Source organism: Abramis brama (genome assembly GCF_963993115.1).
Source record: "Abramis brama genome assembly, chromosome: 21".
Classification (NCBI taxonomy): Eukaryota; Metazoa; Chordata; class Actinopteri; order Cypriniformes; family Leuciscidae; genus Abramis; species Abramis brama.
This window is the reverse complement of record NC_139983.1, coordinates 8805379-8824807: the sequence shown is the minus strand read 5'-3', so window position 1 is coordinate 8824807 and position 19429 is coordinate 8805379. Positions and strand designations below refer to the sequence as shown.

Below are 19429 nucleotides of genomic sequence, written 5' to 3'. Positions count from 1 at the left end.
CTCTAGTGTTTCTGCACAGAGACTCTCTCTGAAAGACGCTTTAACTGTTGCTGTTCTGATCTTTGTCACATTGGACGTGTTTTCTGTCACTGATTCTTTAAATTAAACGCACGTATTGTTACTTATGTTATCGTATAGGCTCCGTTGTAAAACCTAGTGAGTGGTCTTGCCCACACAGCCAAAGTCAGCATTCTTTCTGAAATGGAATATTTTAAGTGATTGATTTAGAACATTATACGTAGTATGCACCATTTGTGCAAAGCATACTGGAGAATCAAGTTATGTTGCTAAACTATTGACATGATACTGCAATAAGAGTAAAAAACTAATATTGGGTAAAGTAATACATTTTTAAGTCGATCAATTCGTCAACTCCACTACTCTCTAAATATACACTACGTTTTATTTTATTTTTTAGTATTATTCAGCAAAGGATGTTGATCAAAAGTGACAATTAAGACATTTATAATGTTACAAAAGATTATTATTTTTTTCAAGTAACAATTCTGACCCAAAACTTAACGTATATACATGATTTCCACAAAAATTAAGAATATCAATGTTGAACTGTTTTAATAATAATAAGAAATGTTTCTTGAGCAGCAAATCAGAATATTAGAATGATTTCTGAAGAATCATGTGACACTGAAGACTGGAGTAATGATGCTGATAATTCAGCTTTGATCACAAGAATAAATTCAAATATATTCAAATAGAAAGCAGGTATTTTAAATTGTAGTAATATTGCACAATATTACTGTTATTACTGTATTTTTGATCAAATAAGTGCATTCTTGGTGAGCATAAGAGACTTCTTTCAAAAACAATAAAATCTTACCAACACCGAAAAATGTTTAATCAACTTTTTTCCCTCTACTTTGTCTGGATTTTTTCCTTTTCTATACTTTAAGATACTTTTTTTGGCCAAATATAAAGGCAACATTACATTTATCCTTCATAGAGTTTTTGCTTGTCACAATACATGTGCTCTATGCATGATGAATACATTTGTACCCTAAAATTTGTTCAAAAGGGCATCTTAATATTAATGCTGCCTATACCTGGGATGCCTTAAAGCGCTGCCTGTGTAGTTGGCTTACTAGATTTTGGAACAGAGCCATTGCATTTATTCTGACTGAATTTGTAACATGATGGTAATATCAACAAATAAGACTTCTTGGTCTTATGGTGCATGTTTTCAACATTCGTTTTGTCTTTCGAAGCAGCTGTCAGCAGTAAAATTAAAGAACAATATGCTCTGGAAGCCTTTATTTACTTCATAATGAACTCCCTACATCACAATGCCAGTAAAGCCGACTGCAGTCTCGCCCATCACATCTCGCAATACTTCTGGGAAAAGGCTCGGGAACAATGGAGAGATTCCTGTGCATATGAATCTCGTGTTTTGAAGTCGAAACAGAATAAGTAGGTGCTATAGATTCTTTATGTTCTTCTTGGTTGAGGTTTTTCTGAATGCTAGACTGCCAGAGCGATAATGATCGATGGCTTGAAGTGCGCAAAACAAAAATCAGAGAAGAAAGTTTTGCAACTTTCTTATTAAAAGCATACATTGAGGATCTGCTTATTTAAAGCATGCTTTCTATAGAAAGAAGTTTTGAATTGATTTACGATGCATTCAAATCTCTTCAAACTAGGACGGGACTCCAACCTTGTTTTGATATAAACGTAGAAACTCTTCACTCGAAATCCCAGTCGTAGCATCAATATTTAAGCGTCTTCAAATTACCTTAGCCGAGTATTGTTTGTGCATTTACATGTCTTTTTCTGTTTCCTCTCACATTAATTGTAGCGCCATTTACCCCGATCCAGACGGATCATGTTTATTAATAAGATGCCTTGTTAATATTTAGACGTCTTGAGAATGTCGAGAGAGATCTCTTGTTGTCTTTGTCAGCAAAAAGACAGTCCATGGAAAGCTCCGGGTTTTTCACGTTGCTTTCAAACCTCTCCAAGTGTATCAAACTCCAGCGTTACTCTTCTTTTTTTCAGTGGAAAACAACTTCTTTGGAGATTCTTCTTTGGACGTCTAATGCATATTTAACAGCAAGGAGGAACGTTTTAATAGACAGTGTCAACCTCGGTGAGGGAGTCTTTCTGATTAATTTTACATAAGGCCTGGCCTTTATACTCCACTGAGTGGCTGTTATTTCCCCAAAGGATTCAGTGATATACTGAAACACCTTTACAAGTAGTTTTGTGCTCGCAGTGAACACATGAGACAATGAAACCGGAGCCATGATGTCTAGTTCAGTAACTATAGCAGCCTGCCGAATGCCGTCAGAGGATGAGTCAACAGCCGTTCCAATCAGAAAAACAGTGTTGTTGACAACATGCTCAGTGGGGTTAATTCTTAATGACTGTTTTTCTCCTCTGAGCTTTAACATGCCTCGTGTTTGGAGTCTCAACTTCTCCAAAAGTCGTTTCGCGGCCCATTTGCGGCACGCTGATAATCGCTAATTGATTTCATTTAGACCGCGTCCCGTTGTCAGGGAGGTTGAAGAAGGCATCCGTTAAACTGTCGGGTCTCAGGGAAAAACTGTGCTGAACGCAAACAATCAAACGCAACTAACCATGTAATAGTGCTTAATTAGGATAGAAAAATTGATTATTTTGATATTGCTCTAATTTGAATTTATCATTGCTGAACTAATACTACATTATCCCAGTTTTCTGTGGTTGTTTTGCATATACAAAAAAGTCAATTTCCGTAATTCAGTCATGTTAATGATTTTGGATATTATTAGGTATACATGCAGTCAATGTCAGTTTGACGTTTTTGTTACTTTTGTACAATACACAATTGTGGTCACTGTTTGATGTTCAATGTAAAATCTGTGACCTGAAGCAAAACCAGTTGAGAAGCACTTGATTAACCCACATGAATTATTTAGTCCTAATGGCACATGGTGATTATGTTCTGGTTAGTGTGTTCTTGTATTCTGCTAATTATAAGTAATGCAATTAAAGAGAGAGTTCACCCAAAAAAGAAAATTTTATCATCACTTACTCACCCTCATGTTGTTCCAAACCTGTAGGAGTTTCTTTCTTCTGTTGAACGCAAAAGAAGATATTTTGAAGAATGCTGGTGACCAGACAGTTGAAGGTAGCCATTGACTTCCATAGTATTTTTTTTCCTAGCATGGAAGTCAGTGGCTGCCGTCAACTGTTTGATTATCAACATTCTTCAAAATATTTTATTTTGTGCTCAACAGAAGAAACTCATACAGGTTTGGAACAACATGAGGGTGAGTAAGTGATTTTTGGTTGAACTATCCATTTACATGAGAAAATAAGCATACATTCTTTATAGTGGAATGGTCCAGGTTCCTTGTTTTAAATGCGAGATTCATTTGGATTCACAAGAATCTCTTAAAAGTACTGGAAGATTTTATTGCTGAATTCCAAATTCTTCAGTTCCAAACAGCTCGAGATGTTCGACACAGTGCTATAGCATTATCCTTAAGTGCAGTGGACGTGGCCTAAAGACCTTTAAAATCTGTGAGATGACAAAGTGTTTCTTTTGTGGTTTCAAAACACTTGTAACAGAAGACAAGAACTGGATACTATAGAATCAAACCCGGCATGTAAAGAGCCGCTGGATATCCGATACGTGCAGGTGTGCGCGACGGCTTCTGTAGCGAGTGATTGCTGCGGTCAGATTACCATGCCAGTTAGAGAGGGGTATTTTGTCCTTTAAAGCTAATGTTTGGATTTCCACGTGTTCTGCGCGCTGCTCACACTCACGCGACGGCTTCCGTAACCAGCCCTGACGTGTTTGCTGGTACGAAAGCACGATTGGCAGGCGCATGATGTCATTTCATCCCTGTTTTTTTTTGCATGTTTGAGCATTTCTCTGTGTTTTCATGGACTTGTTTACATCAGCCTACTCAAATTTGAATGTTTAAAACCGTAATCACAAAATGCATGCCTGTTTTTTCCAGTTAGCTGTTGGGATGGTGCTTTCGGAGCCAGGTCGGAGACAGACAGTTTGACTCCCAGCTTCTTCGCTTATTGTTTACATATCAGAAATGTACATTTTTAAGGGGAAATAAAGCATTACAAGGGCTTATTGGAAAACACTCCATTTCTCCTGCGGTGAGCTGCGGAGCCACAGTTGGAAAAGGAAGCCAAGGTTGAGGAAGAACGCCAATGCAGCGCGTCCAGTTTTCCTGCTCTCATTCCGGGCATTTTTACGTTCTGTTTTCCCTTATAGCCCTTGTGCGTATCATGTTATAAATATTTTAAAGTAATGTTCTGGCTTATGGAAATGTTGCATTCCTGTCGAGGTTAAATCAATACGCCGGGCCGGTTTTGCCTGTGGCGAACAGGTAAAGCCTTGTTAAATGCAGTTGCTGGAATCACTTCATTACGGCACAATCAAAACAGCAAAGTAGTCGACGTCCACTTATCTGAACATTTCATATTTTTTACCCTTGAGTCCGCCTGAGGCTGCAGACTGCAGAAAGCGGGTCACGTGAATCGCCTGATAAATATAGCAATATTAGAGCATGAAGAAGGATTTTTTTTGTTTTCTTTTTGAAAGAAATAGCTGCTTTGGATTGTTAGTCTGTTTATACAGTATATTTTTTTCTGCAATATTCTTCCTATGCTTTGCCAATTGCTCTAAAAAAGCAAATACGAAATGTAGGAGGCATTTTAACATACTTCTACATCAAAATGTGCCAGTGTCTGCAGGCGAACGAGTGTTTCTGATGTAAAGGTTGGAGTTGAATGCAACTTTGGTGTTATTGATTGATATTTTTTATTTAGTCCTCCAAAACTTAAACTTTGTATGACCACAATGCCACATTTGTGCCAATGGAGCCTAAACATATAGTCAAACATAGTGGAATATTGAATATATACAGTGGTCTTTTAAAAAAAAATGTTTTTAATGTATTTTGAAATATAAACAAATATAAAGTTGAGGTATGTTAAATAAGATTCAGCACCATTTTTAATGTAATTAAATTAGTGACATTTTTCATGTGACTTTTCTTATGTGCAGAAGGTCTCAAATCAAGCTGTACGACATGGATCATTAGGTTTTGTCCATGCCAGCTCATCTTTTCATGTAAATTTTCATGCAAAAATTTTCATTTGTAAAGAAAATATTGTAAAAATAACAGCATTCTCACTATTGCTCTCAGATTTTTTTTTAGTTTTATTATTACTATTTGAAATATATATTTGTAAAGCACTGTTCTCTGAATCTGAAATGTCTTTATTATGATTTCTTTTCATTGCTGAGGTGGTCTGAAAGGCGTCTCGAGCTCATGGTATGAGGGGGCCATTCATTATCGGAGCTGTTTGTCTGGATTCCAGCTCCATAATCCTCCTCTTTAAATACACTTACATCAACCATTGGCTCCGTCCCTCGTACACAATCCGCTGCCTATGAATTCTGTATTTTCATGTATATTTCCATCAGCGACGGCTTCAAACGGTGATATATCAGAGGCGCTGGGTTGGCTGGCTATGATTTAAAGATGGTTTGTGGCGACTCTGATGGTTTGTTGACTGGGTTTCCACGTTACAGAAGTCGGGTCTCTTCGTGTTATGGGACTATTTATTGTTTCCCACTTTTAATGTTATGTTTGGCTGACTGAGACTCCATGGTTAAGTGTTTGATTATTTTCTAAGAAGCTCCCTCCAAGTTTGTATGAGACATCAATGCCCCTCTTTGTCATGTAGAGAAGCATATTGGATACGGTGTGTGGCACAGGAGCTCCATGGGAGAAGTGGCACCTTTTTTTTTTTTTTTTTTTACTATGGAACATCAACAAATGTCGTCCGTGGCGTTTTGTCTAGCAGATCCTGAGATTTTGAGCCAATTAAATTGAAAAGAAATTTGTTAATTTCAAATTAAATGCATTTTCTGAATCTTTTAAAAAGTACAAAATGGATTCCAGCAACACTTGTGGTAAGGGGAACTTTAATAGTTTCTAATTAGTAAAATGTTTCACTTTTTATATCGTCTGCTTCCATGCACCTGGTAAAGTCATGCCAGATCGAACCTCACTATGAATGTCTTTTAAAGAAGTAAATGCTTCGACAATGCTTTTAAATGGTCAAAGTATTTTTCAGGTTGCATAGAAATGAATGCAGTCGAAATTCAGCTTCGAGACTATAAAATTCATCCTGTGTGATCTAAAAAAAAAAGTAGTATTTAGTTTGAGATCACTATAAAAAAATAAAAATAAATTCAGGGCAAATTATTATGAGCATAACAATTTTTTGTTTTAAAAATTGCATTGAAAAATGCACACGATTTTGAAGTTTATTAACATCAGCACTAAACAAAACCTGATGATCATGATTTAAGATGTTCCAAAGAGCTTTACTCAATTACTCAAGTAAAGTTTGTCACCTAGGAATAGGGTGCAATTTAAAATATCTGTTTTTCATTGTACACTGTAACATTTCTTTGTTTGTAAAGTCAAGATTTGCTCTCAGACTTTGAGGAAAGCGTAACAAAAAAGCAGCATGATTATAATTTGTTCTCGTTTCTCTGTTTGCTTTGAGCAGCTCCAGCAGAATTGAACTTCTGCATCACTTTGTCTCATATCACATTACAGCCTCGTCCTCTGAGGAATCAAGGCTAATTTTTCTTCACCATTCAGTCTGTAATATGTCTAATTATGTTTCCTTGACTTGTTCATGTCTTTTTTTTTTCTGACACACCGTCCGTTATCACTGATTTTGGTCTCTTGAAGCTGACCGGTCTTGAACGGGGTAATTATAGTTTTTAAGACAGATTATCGCACGCATCACGTTTGTGACAAACTCACGTTAAGGAAATGCACATGTTCTGAGAGATGCGGTGATTTGGTCCTAACGTGTCACACATGGCGTAAATTATTTCAAGCCTTCTGCTGCCAATACGCCCGTATAAAAACGCGTCCGGCTGATAGATGTCCTTGATGTTGAAGCCAAGATAATGCTAACTCCCCCCTACCCTCACAAATTAAGTTTTGATGATATAAAACAATGCAGATATGAAAGCAAAAAAGCATAAACCACTCACCAAACTGATCATTTCATTTGTCAGTCAGTGCATATTACTTCAGACTGTTAGATGCCTTTTAATTTGAGAATTTTCTTGACTTGAAAATGGGTGATTTTAATTTCTCAATAAAAAAAAAGCCCTCAGCCTGGCTGTAGATATTGCATTTCATTAACGTTTAGCTTTCTTTTGAATAGGCTGGACGTCTCTGACTGCTCACTCTCTGGGGTTTGGTTACCCTGGTCGTGTTTCGTCCATTAATGTTGTTTTTCTAGCGTAAACGAGAGATGTGATTATCAATTAGCTGAATGAAGCCGCTCAATCCAGGCCAGGATATCAGCGCTGGCTGTAAATGAGAAGCACATGTCACCTCTGAGCCGAACAACACGCTGCTAATTGATTAGCGACGCTCTACGAAATTTGCCAAGAGCTTGTTTAACATCTGTACGTGTTGCATGTGACGGCCGTTTGTCACCTGAAGGAGTTTGAGCGTTTCTGCTCGTAAAATGATGTTTGTGTTTGTGTAAACGTGGAAATGTGACAGGATGTTTGTGCTGCTGCAGTGCTCTCTGGTTTTTCAGGGTCATGCTGGGTGCTACATTGAATTGTGACCGTTAATGTGATTTTAATAACCATTGTAGGAGGTTTTTCAGCTTCCTATTATCTAGACCACCACTGCGCAAAGGCAAGCATCGCTATTAATGCATCCTACTTTAAGTTAAAGGGTTAATTCCAATGCTGAATCCTGTTAACCCTGTTTAACTATTTACCCTATCCTTAACCAAATATAATATTCCATTATGAATGTAAAATTGTATTAATAAAGTTAATCATTAATCAGAATTTTGCTGGCTATCCGTCCCCATTCAGTGTCTTTGTAAATTACTGTCCTCTTTATTTTAAAAGTCTTTATACATTAGATGCTTTCTACTTTGATATATTTATTTGCTTAAAGGGAATCAAGAAATTACTTCTTCTTTTTTTTTTTTTGCTAGAGCTACAAACTTTTATAGACCCCTTCTGCAGTGCATTTTGTCAAAAAGCTCCATTGAATTGGCATTTAATTTTATTTTGCATGTTTGAAAAAGCCTAAACTAAGCTGAACACAAATAAAGAGAACAATCGGTAACACTTTACAATAAGGTTCATTGGTTAACATTAGTTAATGTATTAACGAACATAAACTAACAATGAGCAATACATTTGTTTCTGTATTAGTTAATCTTTGTTAATGTTTGTTAATAAAAATACAGCTATTCATTGTTTGTTCATGTTAGTTTACAGTGCATTAACCAATGTTAACAAATTTAGATTTTAATAATGTATTAGTAAATGTTGAAATGAACATTTAACTAAGATTAATAAATGCTGTAGAAGTGCAGTTCATGTTAACTAAGGTAGTTAACTAATGAACCTTATTGTAAAGTGTCACCGAAAAGTTAAAGCATTTGCATGTTTAAGTGCTTTTTAGCTTATGTCAAGATATTATTTTTTCCATTTTGATGCTGTAACATCATGTAGTGGCAGTTTGTGCTTTAAATCAATGCAAGACACTTGAAATATAAATGTTTCCAGATTATGAAAGGTTTATAAAGTTTCTAGAAGGTATTTGCATGTACTGTAAGCTGAAAGTGTGAATAATTTTCTTTTATTATTATTGTTAGTACGCTATAATATAAAGCCGTATATTCTGATGTGCTTTCGGGGCGTTCAAGGTATAACACTCCTCTGCGGCCTCGTGTTTTGGGAGACGCCACCTTGAACGCCTTTATGTGTGCCGACAGTGATGACAAAACCATGTAGCTCACGCTGTCTGGCTCCAACTCAATATCATGCCTCCATATGTTTGTCTAGAAAGGCCTCCGATTACGTCGACATGAGACACTTGATGAGGAAAATACTGTAAGTACATTCTGTGATTGCTTTGTCAACAGTGTTTTGTATTTTTATTTCCATACGTACTGTGTGATAAGATCAGGATTTGTTTGGATTTTACATGTTAGTATATTTTGAATAGCTGAGGTATTCAAATAGGTTTTGCATAGATTGATTTTTACATGTGGTTTTTTTTGTGTGCTGCATAATGCTGGACTCAATTTTCACTCCCGGTTTTGCTCTCACAGTGTGTGAAGACCAAAAACTTTTCTTTTTTTTTTATATATATATAACCCTTCTGCAGTGCATAAAAAAAAAAAAAAAACTCCATTCAATTGGCATTTTATTTCCTTTTGCATGTTTGAAAAAGCCTAAACTAAGCTGAACTCAAATAAAGAGCGTTTGCATGTTTGTCTAAGCGCTTTTCATTCATAAGGATTAATGTAATCTCCCTCGTTAACCAGGTTTGTGCATTTATCAATTACCATTAACCCCTGCAAATCCTACACATAATATCCAGCCATCCCATTTTTGAGCTGAAGTTTTCCACATCTTGTTCTAATGTACCTCTGTAAATTGAAACAGAGCGTATGTTTATACATCCAGAAGGGTTTTTCTCTTTCTTCGGTCTCGTCGTCCCACATAAGTGTTTTTAAGTTACACAAACATGTCAGCAACTTAGCATGCAACGCAAACGTAAACACGGCAACTTTTAACGTTCCCGAAGCATTGTGCGCGCGCGCGTGCGCCGTTGGTTATCGACCCGCTCGTGGAGCTTGACTCCTGTGTGACCCGACGCTGAACCACAGTGAAATGAAAATAATTTTTCACAGCACTCACCCCAGAAAAAGTTCTGCTGACATGGAGTCACCGAGCTGAAAAGACTGTTAGACGCCATAGCCACACGTCGGCTCTCTCCTCTTCTGGAGGTCGTGGTGACCCTCGAAGTCCTAAACTGGGAGCACAAATCATATCAAGGCATCTGAAGGGGAAAACACACAGCTACAAACAAACTAAAGCAGTCCGCACGGTCCCCTGCAAGTCTGCAGCCGAGGAGAGCGTTCAGGCACAGATATCAACGCATATACGAGTGTGGTTAGAGCATACTTACTGACTTGTTGGGTCTCTGTGACTGGGGTTGACCCACTCCGATTAACCATTTACGCCCCAGTGGCTCCCTCCTATCGTCCTGGGGAAATCTCGTGCACCGCACTTGTGGTTCTGTGGTTGTTTGTGAGGGGAATGAGACATTCTCACAATCCAAAAACGTGTAAGCTTTAAAACACACTTTTTTTTCCCCCTCCTGATGGGCTGTTACTGGAGAGGCTGGGTCATGTGTTTGGTGACATCAGAGGAGTGAAGAGGGCTCAGCCCTCTTGTCAGTGGTCCTGCGTTTCCTACTCTCATCCAGCGGGATGCAACCTCAGCTCCTGTGAATCCGAAAGGAAGGGGCTGGGATTTTCAGCACTTCTTCACTCTTTTAACTCCTTTTCTGCAGTGCATTTTGTCTAAAAAAGCTCCAATTGAATTGGCATTTTGCATGTAGATACACAGATAAAGAGGACAATTAAAGGGTTTGCATGTTTAAGTGCTTTTTAGCTCAGTGGGATGCAAGAAATGAAATGATTTTTCCATTTTGATGCCAGTTTGTGCAATTTCAACTCCTCTTGTGTGGTTTTGAAGCGAGTCTCTACGTTGCTGTCACGCTCTCACAAATCTTCCTGTACATTTCTGTATTTATTATTTCTCTGTCCTGCATTCTTCCCGCATGGGTGGTGTTTAGTCTCCAGGTGTGTCTCCGCATAAGTTGCATAATCGTCTCTTTGAGAAATGACAGTCTGGAAGGGGAACCTGCGTTCACTCTTGGATCACGTCTGCCTCTCGTAACGACTGCGTTAGCAGCCGTGATTCATCCGTCTGTTTTGCGCGCCTCACAGGTTTGGATTTTGGCACGCGGTCAGCGCTCTGCGCGGAGTGTGCGGCTCAGGTGTTTGTGTAAGCGTGGAGAAAAATGTGGCGAGATATTTGTGCTTCTGCAGTGCTCTCGCTCTCTCTCCTGTTTTGGGGTCATGTTAGGTGCTACGTTGAATCTTGAGCGTATTACACTTCTAGTATCTAGACCAACTACTAAGTTGAAGGAGGGACTGAGCGCCAGCTACTGACCAGAATATTACTCGAGGGTGGACCAGTAAGTAGGCACCTAGCAACCACTCATAACAGCCTAAAGCACTCAGAACAGCCGAGGAACTGGTGGCAAGTTTGCCTAGACTGCTGTATTATGAAATGGTGGTGCGTATGAAAATAATGAAAATCTCAGCTCAGAGGATGTGGTGCGGTTATAACAGGAAATGGTTCGCCCACAGCTGGCCATTCCCTAAACGTCTTCTCTCGAGGGGGGCGTCTGAGAACAAGGGTGATGAGGGACAACAAATGAAAGCACGATCTGTGCTTTTATTGCAATTAGTAAGTCAACCCGACACATTTTTACTTAAACAGTGAGTCATATTGCATCATACATATTAAAATGTTATTGTCATTCCTTTGTATGATAATGAGGCTCATTATAGAGTGGACTAGATTCTCAAACTTCAGTGCTTATTATTGATTTCCTGACACAATTAACACAACGCTATTACCGCCCACATGATGGGATGTTTGTGTATATTACCTAATGATAATGACATTAAAGTGCCCCATTTATGCTTTTTCGTATATTGCCTTTCATAACTTTAACTTTTGTGTGGAAGTCATGTCACCTTCATTTATATAGCACTTTTAACAATACAGATTGTTTCAAGGCAGCTTTACAGTGATAACAGGAAATTACAGTAACAGAGATTGTTTTGGCTTTACAGCAGCTCTAGAATAAAGCTATTGTCCAGCTAAAGTTAGTTTTGATTGATTCACTTCCGTTGCAAAGATCATTAGTTATTAACTTAGGGGCCGCTTGCATGCCACCGTTTTAACTGAGAACAGAAAACTTTTAATGCGTTCTGGCTGTTAAATTGCACGATAACAGTGTTTGGTGGCTCGAGAACGCAAACTTTGAAATGGGTTCCAAGTTTTTAATTTTTTTTAAACGTTATCATCTCCGTGTAAACTTCAAAAACGTGAATCTGTGAAAACGGTGATGGCGTGCACATGCATGTTACATGTTTAGTCTATAGGTATGCGCATTCGAATATATATGTGCGCAGGCACGTAGTCTTTCTTTACAAAGTGACATCGCCAAATTACTTGTCTGGCCTGCATAATACAGAATTTCTAGTCGCTTCCGCGGATCCATGGAAGAACTTCTTGATCTAGAAAGGTTGCGGCTCACTGTCTTTTAGCTGTATTCAGCACGCTTCTGTGAACAAGACACACGTTACTATCAGTTATGTGATTTGTGTAGTTCCTTTAGTGCCTCAGATGCTAAAACAACAGAGACAGCATGTGCAAATAAATGCTAGCAGGGAGCGCAGTTCATTCTTGGTGAATGTATTTGAATGATTTTTCACACTTGAAGATCACGAGAAACTCCTGACTGCACATTCTGCTAATTATAGACTGTATTTTCATTCATGCCGTTGAGTTTCTGCTGTCTCTGAACACGTCAGCGTCGCAGCGAATATCTGCTCTTTGTCGGGCGAGCCCTGGTGGTCTTCCTGCGGGCATGGTTTCACTGTGGTCCGTGTGTGTGTGTGTGTGCCCTTCTAAGGCCCGGCTTTAGCTTGGCCGGCTTCAGTACGGACCACACAGGCATAAACCGGGCATTAGATGCTAGAACATTATTCCTGGCTGCCGGAGGAAGTGCGCACTAATGCTTCCATGAGACATTACACCCTGCACGATTTCACACGTTCATAAATTAAAGCTGTTATGAGTTTATCGTTGAAAGCCATGCTCTATTGCTTTAAACAGCATTAGAGGTTACGTTTGTTAGTTTGAATTCAATCATTGCCGTCAATTGGGCTTGTCCTGGAGGGCATGAATTGTTAATCGGGAACTGTCGTTCAGTGTGAATACAATTGTGCATCGTGCAGTTCACTAGTGTTGACATGCATGCCCCCCCCCCCCCCCCCCAGTAACTTTTTTTTCCTTAAACTTTTGCATCTTTTTTTTCCCTGTCACAAGTTGAATGTCCTAAATGTATAATATTCTTCACTGCAGTTCTCCTCTGCTATAACTTTCTTCCTAATCTAGTTGTCTAATAAACCTTGCATTGTATATTATGATTATTGTTGATGAATTGCTTTTGTTTTTTGTTCTTTTTTTTAAATCACGTTTGAAAGGATAAATGGAGAAATGCAAATAATATGCTTTTTTTAAGTGAGACAGGTTACAACAAACTCTTGATTTGAAACTTAAATATGAAATTGAATATGATCTTTAAGAAGCTTAGATAAGACTATACTAAATGAATTTCCTTGTATTATTTGCAATTAATGCAAATATTTTATTTAATAATCTATTTAATAATCAAATATTTTGTTAATGCAATTTTTTTTTATCCATTGAAATTTTATTGCTTTCATTGTAGTAATGACATATAATTTATAGTTATGATGTTATTTGTTAATTTTTCCATTCTCTTTTAACCCTGGTTACATCATCAGAAAAGACATTTCTGGGAGAGGAAAAAGTCATTAATTTATTCGTTCACTTACTAGTTCACTCACTCACTCACTCACTCACTCACTCACTCACTCACTACTCACTCACTCGTTCACTCACTCAATCACTCACTCACTCACTCGTTCACTCACTCACTCACTCACTCACTCACTCACTCGTTCACTCACTCACTCACTCACTCACTCGTTCACTCACTCACTCACTACTCACTCACTCGTTCACTCACTCACTCACTCACTCGTTCACTCACTCACTCACTCACTCACTCGTTCACTCACTCACTCACTACTCACTCACTCGTTCACTCACTCACTCACTCACTCACTACTCACTCACTCACTCACTACTCGTTCACTCGTTCACTCGTTCACTCATTCACTCACACTGATTTTTTACATAACATGCACTGGTATATTGTGCACAATAGGATAAGGAATTAAAATAATCAATAGTGATCATGTCTGTAATATTTTTTTCATCTTTTCTTTTTTGCAACCCAAGCAGATTGTTTTTTAGTGCGCAGGCGTCTTTTACTAGCCTGACGTTGTCATACTCAGATCCTAGTCAGAATATGAGTCTGATACTGCTCCGTTGGGCTGTGATTATGAGGCGTGTTTCAACCGAACCAGGAAAGAAATTGCCTCTGCACTCAATTGGATAGACCTACAACCAATCAGAGCAATGGAGTAAGTGACGTATGTTCTTCATTCATCTTTCCGATTGACAGATGACTTGATAGCGGTTCTCTGTTCTACTTTTAAAATTAATGCGCTGTCGATATCTTCTATAACAGACGCGATGGCGGAATCTACACATCTCAATTCTCCAGCGGCAGCCGTCTTTGTTGTAAACGAATTCAACCCAAGCGCTCTTTGGTGACGTGGATGATTACATTACTGTTGATCATCTGTCCATCATCGTATAAAGCCCGCCCTGACCATTTGATTGGTCCGAACAGCTCTGGTTCGAGCATAATTGCTCCACAACGGATCAAGTCCAGACCGTACTTCCCGACCTCAAATGTTGTAGGCGGAGCTAAGTTCGACTGGCATCCAGGCTAGTCTTTTACAGTCTCACAAAATATAATTTATAATAATTTACGGTCCCAAGGACCTTTTTTGCGAGTGTTGACGGCCAAAATTGACCTGGTGATGCAAAACACTATAGAATTGATGCTGGCAAAGGTCAGGACGAGTTTAACCACAGCTGTGATCTGCTCTGCTGTTTACGCATTCAGCACATTGCAGAACTCTGGGACATGACAAGATCACGCTCGGCAGGGCTCGCCAACCCCAGTGGCTTTCGCTTGCGGCATGGGCACATCGTGAGAATGGCAATTAAAGGAGAAGAACCTGTTATTTCTGACAATTATCACAAGTCTGGAACTGGCACTTTTGAGTGCTGAGTGACGTTTGAAGAGGCTTCAACGGCCCATGACTCATCACTGTCACACATGCATGACGTCGCATGTGGCGGAACGTCACAATGTCATTTAAACCTTTGTTTGAGAACTAGTTATTTTTTTTTAGTTTAAGGGTAGAAAAGGTTGACTAATGACACTTGCTTATCTTTAACTCATTTCAAGCAAGAATCCATCAAATATAATAGTTTTTTTCTTCTTTTAACCCTGATAAAGTCATGTGTGTCAAAGCATATATAAAAGTTTAATATAAATCTCCAATCAGGAATTGTTGCTGGTTAAGTGTCTGCAACTGTTTTGCTGCTGTTTGATAGAAAAGCTGCTCAACAATAATACAGTTATGGATTTATGATATATGTAGTATCTGCAATTGAGACTGAAGCATACGTGGGCTTCATGTTTAGTACCTTCAGTGTTACATATTTAAGATAAACATATTTAAGATAAACCATCTTATTCTGATGCTGTGATCAGATTCTGTCACTGTAAAAAGTGATTAGTTGACTTAACTTAAAAAAATTGAGGAAACCCATTGCCTTAAAATTAAGTAAATAAACTTCATGCTTAATTGAAAAAATTATGTGGAACTTTCAAGTTCACATAACTTAATTTTTTCAATTAAGCATAAATTTTATGTACTTAATAATTTTAAGGCAACGGGTTTCCTAAAAGTGAACTGAACACTTTTTACAGTGTACACACTTGTGGCTCATAGACAAAACAGCCTTAAAACTCTCTTTATTAATGTGCTTTTGTTCCTCTATTCTTTCACTGTAAAATCCATAAAATACTGCATTTTGGTGAATTGGAGTTTATAAAGCTTCAAAAATTGTAGAGAATGTGAAAAAAGTATACCAGCCAGATTGCATTTGTATTTATTTATTCTTTAATTCATGCTTTTATTTATTTGTCTGTTTTTGTGCAGCTTCACAAGCTGTTTATTGCAATTTGTGTCAAGCATGCATTTAGTTTATACATCTTTTGAAAATCTTACCATACTTAGAATTAACGTCATTCTTAATTATGAAACCGCTTTTTTTTTCATTCATTTCATTCATTGATCTTAGAGACAAATGCATGTTTAACACAAACAAAATGTTTTTGATGTCTAATGAGCTTCCCAGTGTTTCCTCCGCTCAGTTGTGGTAATGAGCTTAAAAAGGATGAAGGGAAATGATGCAAATCACATCAGCCTCAAAAATATTTAAGAAAGCATTACAGTGTTCATGCTGTTTATATATGAGTTAGATCACTAGCTTTGCTGTTGTAGTCTGGTGCCGTTTGTCTGTTTTAGTGCTTATTTCAGTTTATGATGAACAGTTTCTTCATAACTGTCTAAAATGACCAAGCGTTTCATTGTTGTCCAATATCTTGGCGTTGAAGAACAACAGATCTGAGACATCATTTTTTAATTCAATGAATTTAAACAGATTTCCCGGATAGTTAAAAAAATTAATTTCTAAAGAAAACGACGAAATAAAAGTTTGCTTTTATTTCATCCTCATTCTGATTTCAACAGACACCTTGTGGAGTTTTACGGCAGTTTGTGTAGTCTAATATCAGGAATCTGGTTTATTTTCCTGTCCTCTATTAATAGGCGTTTGTGTTATTTTGACACCTCTGCTGTGCGCTCTTGGAACGGTTTTAACCCCGGTGGCTTGTGTGTTTTGTCTTTGTAAAGCGTGATAACATTATTGCAGTGTTTTCCCCGTGCGGTCCTGTAAGGTCATGAAACACAGCCGCAAATAAAGATTGGTCACAGTAGAAGAGTTACTCCTTTGAGAGAAATGTTTCATCTCAAGCATTTTCTCAAATCAGACTTGACAGAGAGAAGCTCTCCGGATTAGACTACAGTGCACAACATTCTGTTCCTATCTTCTGGGTAGATGTACCTCAGTTTGACGTCCAATTCATACATTCATGCTGGAAGGCAACATGAAACGCTGTTTGTGACCCATTTTACCTCCGCAATGACTATTTATGAAAATAAACCCAGGATATTTAATGAGGAAGAATTTTTTTTTCTGTTTATTTTTATTTATTTTTTAAATTCAGTTTATTTTATTGTATTTAATTTTTTTATTTTTTTTATTTTATGTTTTTTATTTAATTTAATTTCAATTGATTTCAGTTTATTTTATTTTTTAAATTCAGTTGTTGTTTTATTTTATTATTATTTTATTTTTATTTATTTTTATTTCATTTCATTTCATTATTTCATTTCATTATTTCATTTCATTATTTCATTTCATCATTTCATTTCATTTCATTTCATTATTTCATTTCATTTCATTTCATTTCATTTCATTTCATTTCATTTCATTTCATTTCATTTCATTAGTTCAGTTCAGTTCAGTTCCATGCACTGATTAATCATTTCATTTCATTTCATTTCATTTCATTTCATTTCATTATTTCATTATTTCATTATTTCAGTTCAGTTCAGTTCAGTTCAGTTCCATGCACTGATTAATCATTTCATTTCATCATTTCATTTCATTTCATTTCATTTCATTTCATTTCATTTCATTTCATTTCATTTCATTTGTTCAGTTCATTTCATTTCATTATTTCATTTCATTTCATTTGTTCAGTTCAGTTCAGTTCCATGCACTGATTAATCATTTCCATTTAATTTGATTTAATTTGATTTAATTTGATTTCTTTTCAGTTCAGTTCAGTATATGCACTGATGAATAATTTACAGTTCAGGTCAATTTTGATTTCATGTTGACTTTAAACAGATCTAGCCATCAGAGCCGTAAACGCAGGACTTTATATAGACGTACTTTCCGATTTGAGGTCAAATTCTGTCCTTATTATGATCTTTTTCCTCAAACTCTGGTCATAAGAGTTCACTGCTTTAGGCGAATCACAATTGTCTTCCAGTAAGAAGAAAAATCCTCCCAACCCGTTATTTAGCGAGCCCATGTGCTGTTGGTGAAGCGAGTTTTGCTTTATGAGGTTTCGAGACGTTGCTCTGAATGTGCGCTCTTGAGTTCAGTAGATCTGCTCTATTTGCCGTGTCTCTATACCAGTGGTTTGAGCTAATACGATACAGAGGCTTGTGTTAACATGTGGTAGTGTTCAGAGGGACCACACTTCAGTGTAATTCAGGTCTCCCTTCCTCTTACAGCGGGGTCTGGGAGTACTTCAAGGTTTTTGGCAGGTCTCTCATCATTTTCAGAGACTGTGTTTCTGGCAGCTCTTCCTCATGTGTGATGCCAAAAACATTCGTTTCTAAATGAGAGTGGATAGTGGGTTTGCAGATAGTGGGTAAACACTGGACAACCAGGTACCGTCACTGATATGACGTCGATGGGCTTTTTGGAGATTGTTTCATATTAAGCATAGGCCGACTTTTGCATTTCAGTTGTTTTAATATATGGACTATATATCTATAGTGTGTGTTTATATAAAAAGTCAAAATCAGCTTTCATGGGTTTAAATAAAATATTTTTGATATAAGAGACAATTAAAACAACTGCGTGCATCAAAACCACTTGTTTCCTGGTAACCACTTGTTTCCTGGTAAAGTTGATTTTCAAAGGTCAATAAATCTGCGACAGCTGAATGTAACGTTTTTGACAAGCCAAACATATCAGTTTCTTGAATAACATGTAATTTATTTAAGCCAGAAATTAACCGAAGTTAAAAAAGTATAGTGAACTACACAAAAAGGATTTAGAACATCTTCAGCACAAATTATAATTATCCAAAAATCAAACAGGTCACCCCTCACGCATGTTATCATGCCTGTCAAAAACGTAGGCTGGCTTTCTATAATATTAGAACAAAAAAAAATTAAATACCACATTTTTTATTTATTTAAACAGTGTAGAGCTATTATTTTCCGATGTCTTTTTCTACTGCAAGTTATTATTATTAATTTATTAAATAATTTATATAATAATTGTCATATTGTCATGTTCTAAACCGTGTAGTGCTGTTCTCTTTTAAAGTAATAAAACAGTTTTTACTGCTGATTTTCCTTGTGATATATAGCAGTGTTTCCCTACCCTGCTCCTGGAGTACTCCCAACACTGCACGTTTTCTTTGTCTCCCTAATCAAACACACCTGATTCAACTCATCAGCTCATTAACCCATGTGATAATGAGCTGATGAGTTGAATCAGGTGTGTTTGATTAGGGAGACAAAGAAAACGTGCAGTGTTGGGGGTACTCCAGGAGCAGGGTTGGGAACCACTGATATATAGGATTGCAGTTCCGTGCATTAGTATAAATTCTGTAAAAAATAATAATAATAAAAAATAATGGCCAAAATGTTGTATCTGATCAAATTTCTTCATCAGTGTATATGTACTCGCAGTATTTGTAACAGACGCAACGGCCAAACTGCCCAGTGTGACTTTGGTCAAAATCTGGGCAGGCAGGGTGTGTAAATTCATGACTTTCCACACTAGTCATATTTGCATATTGTGAGTGGTTAGCAGAATTCAAATCAGCGGTGCAACTGGTCATCGCTAAGG

General features: G+C 37.3%; 2 protein-coding genes across 4 annotated transcripts in view; one reads left to right on the top strand and one right to left on the bottom strand.

The window, feature by feature from the left end:
• The window catches only part of runx2a (RUNX family transcription factor 2a), a 68013-nt gene extending 57891 nt beyond the window's left edge, over positions 1–10122 (bottom strand). Inside the window, exons 1-2 of one of the 2 annotated variants that reach the window (XM_084097642.1) lie at positions 10014–10122; positions 9743–9857 (exon numbers count right to left, since the gene is read on the bottom strand). In XM_084097642.1, coding sequence (XP_083953768.1) covers positions 9743–9800 — 58 coding nt within the window. In that variant the 5' untranslated portion in view covers positions 9801–9857; positions 10014–10122. The other variant, XM_084097643.1, reaches the window with a different exon arrangement.
• The window catches only part of supt3h (SPT3 homolog, SAGA and STAGA complex component), a 124181-nt gene that overhangs the window by 13672 nt on the left and 91080 nt on the right, over positions 1–19429 (top strand). The window lies entirely within an intron of this gene.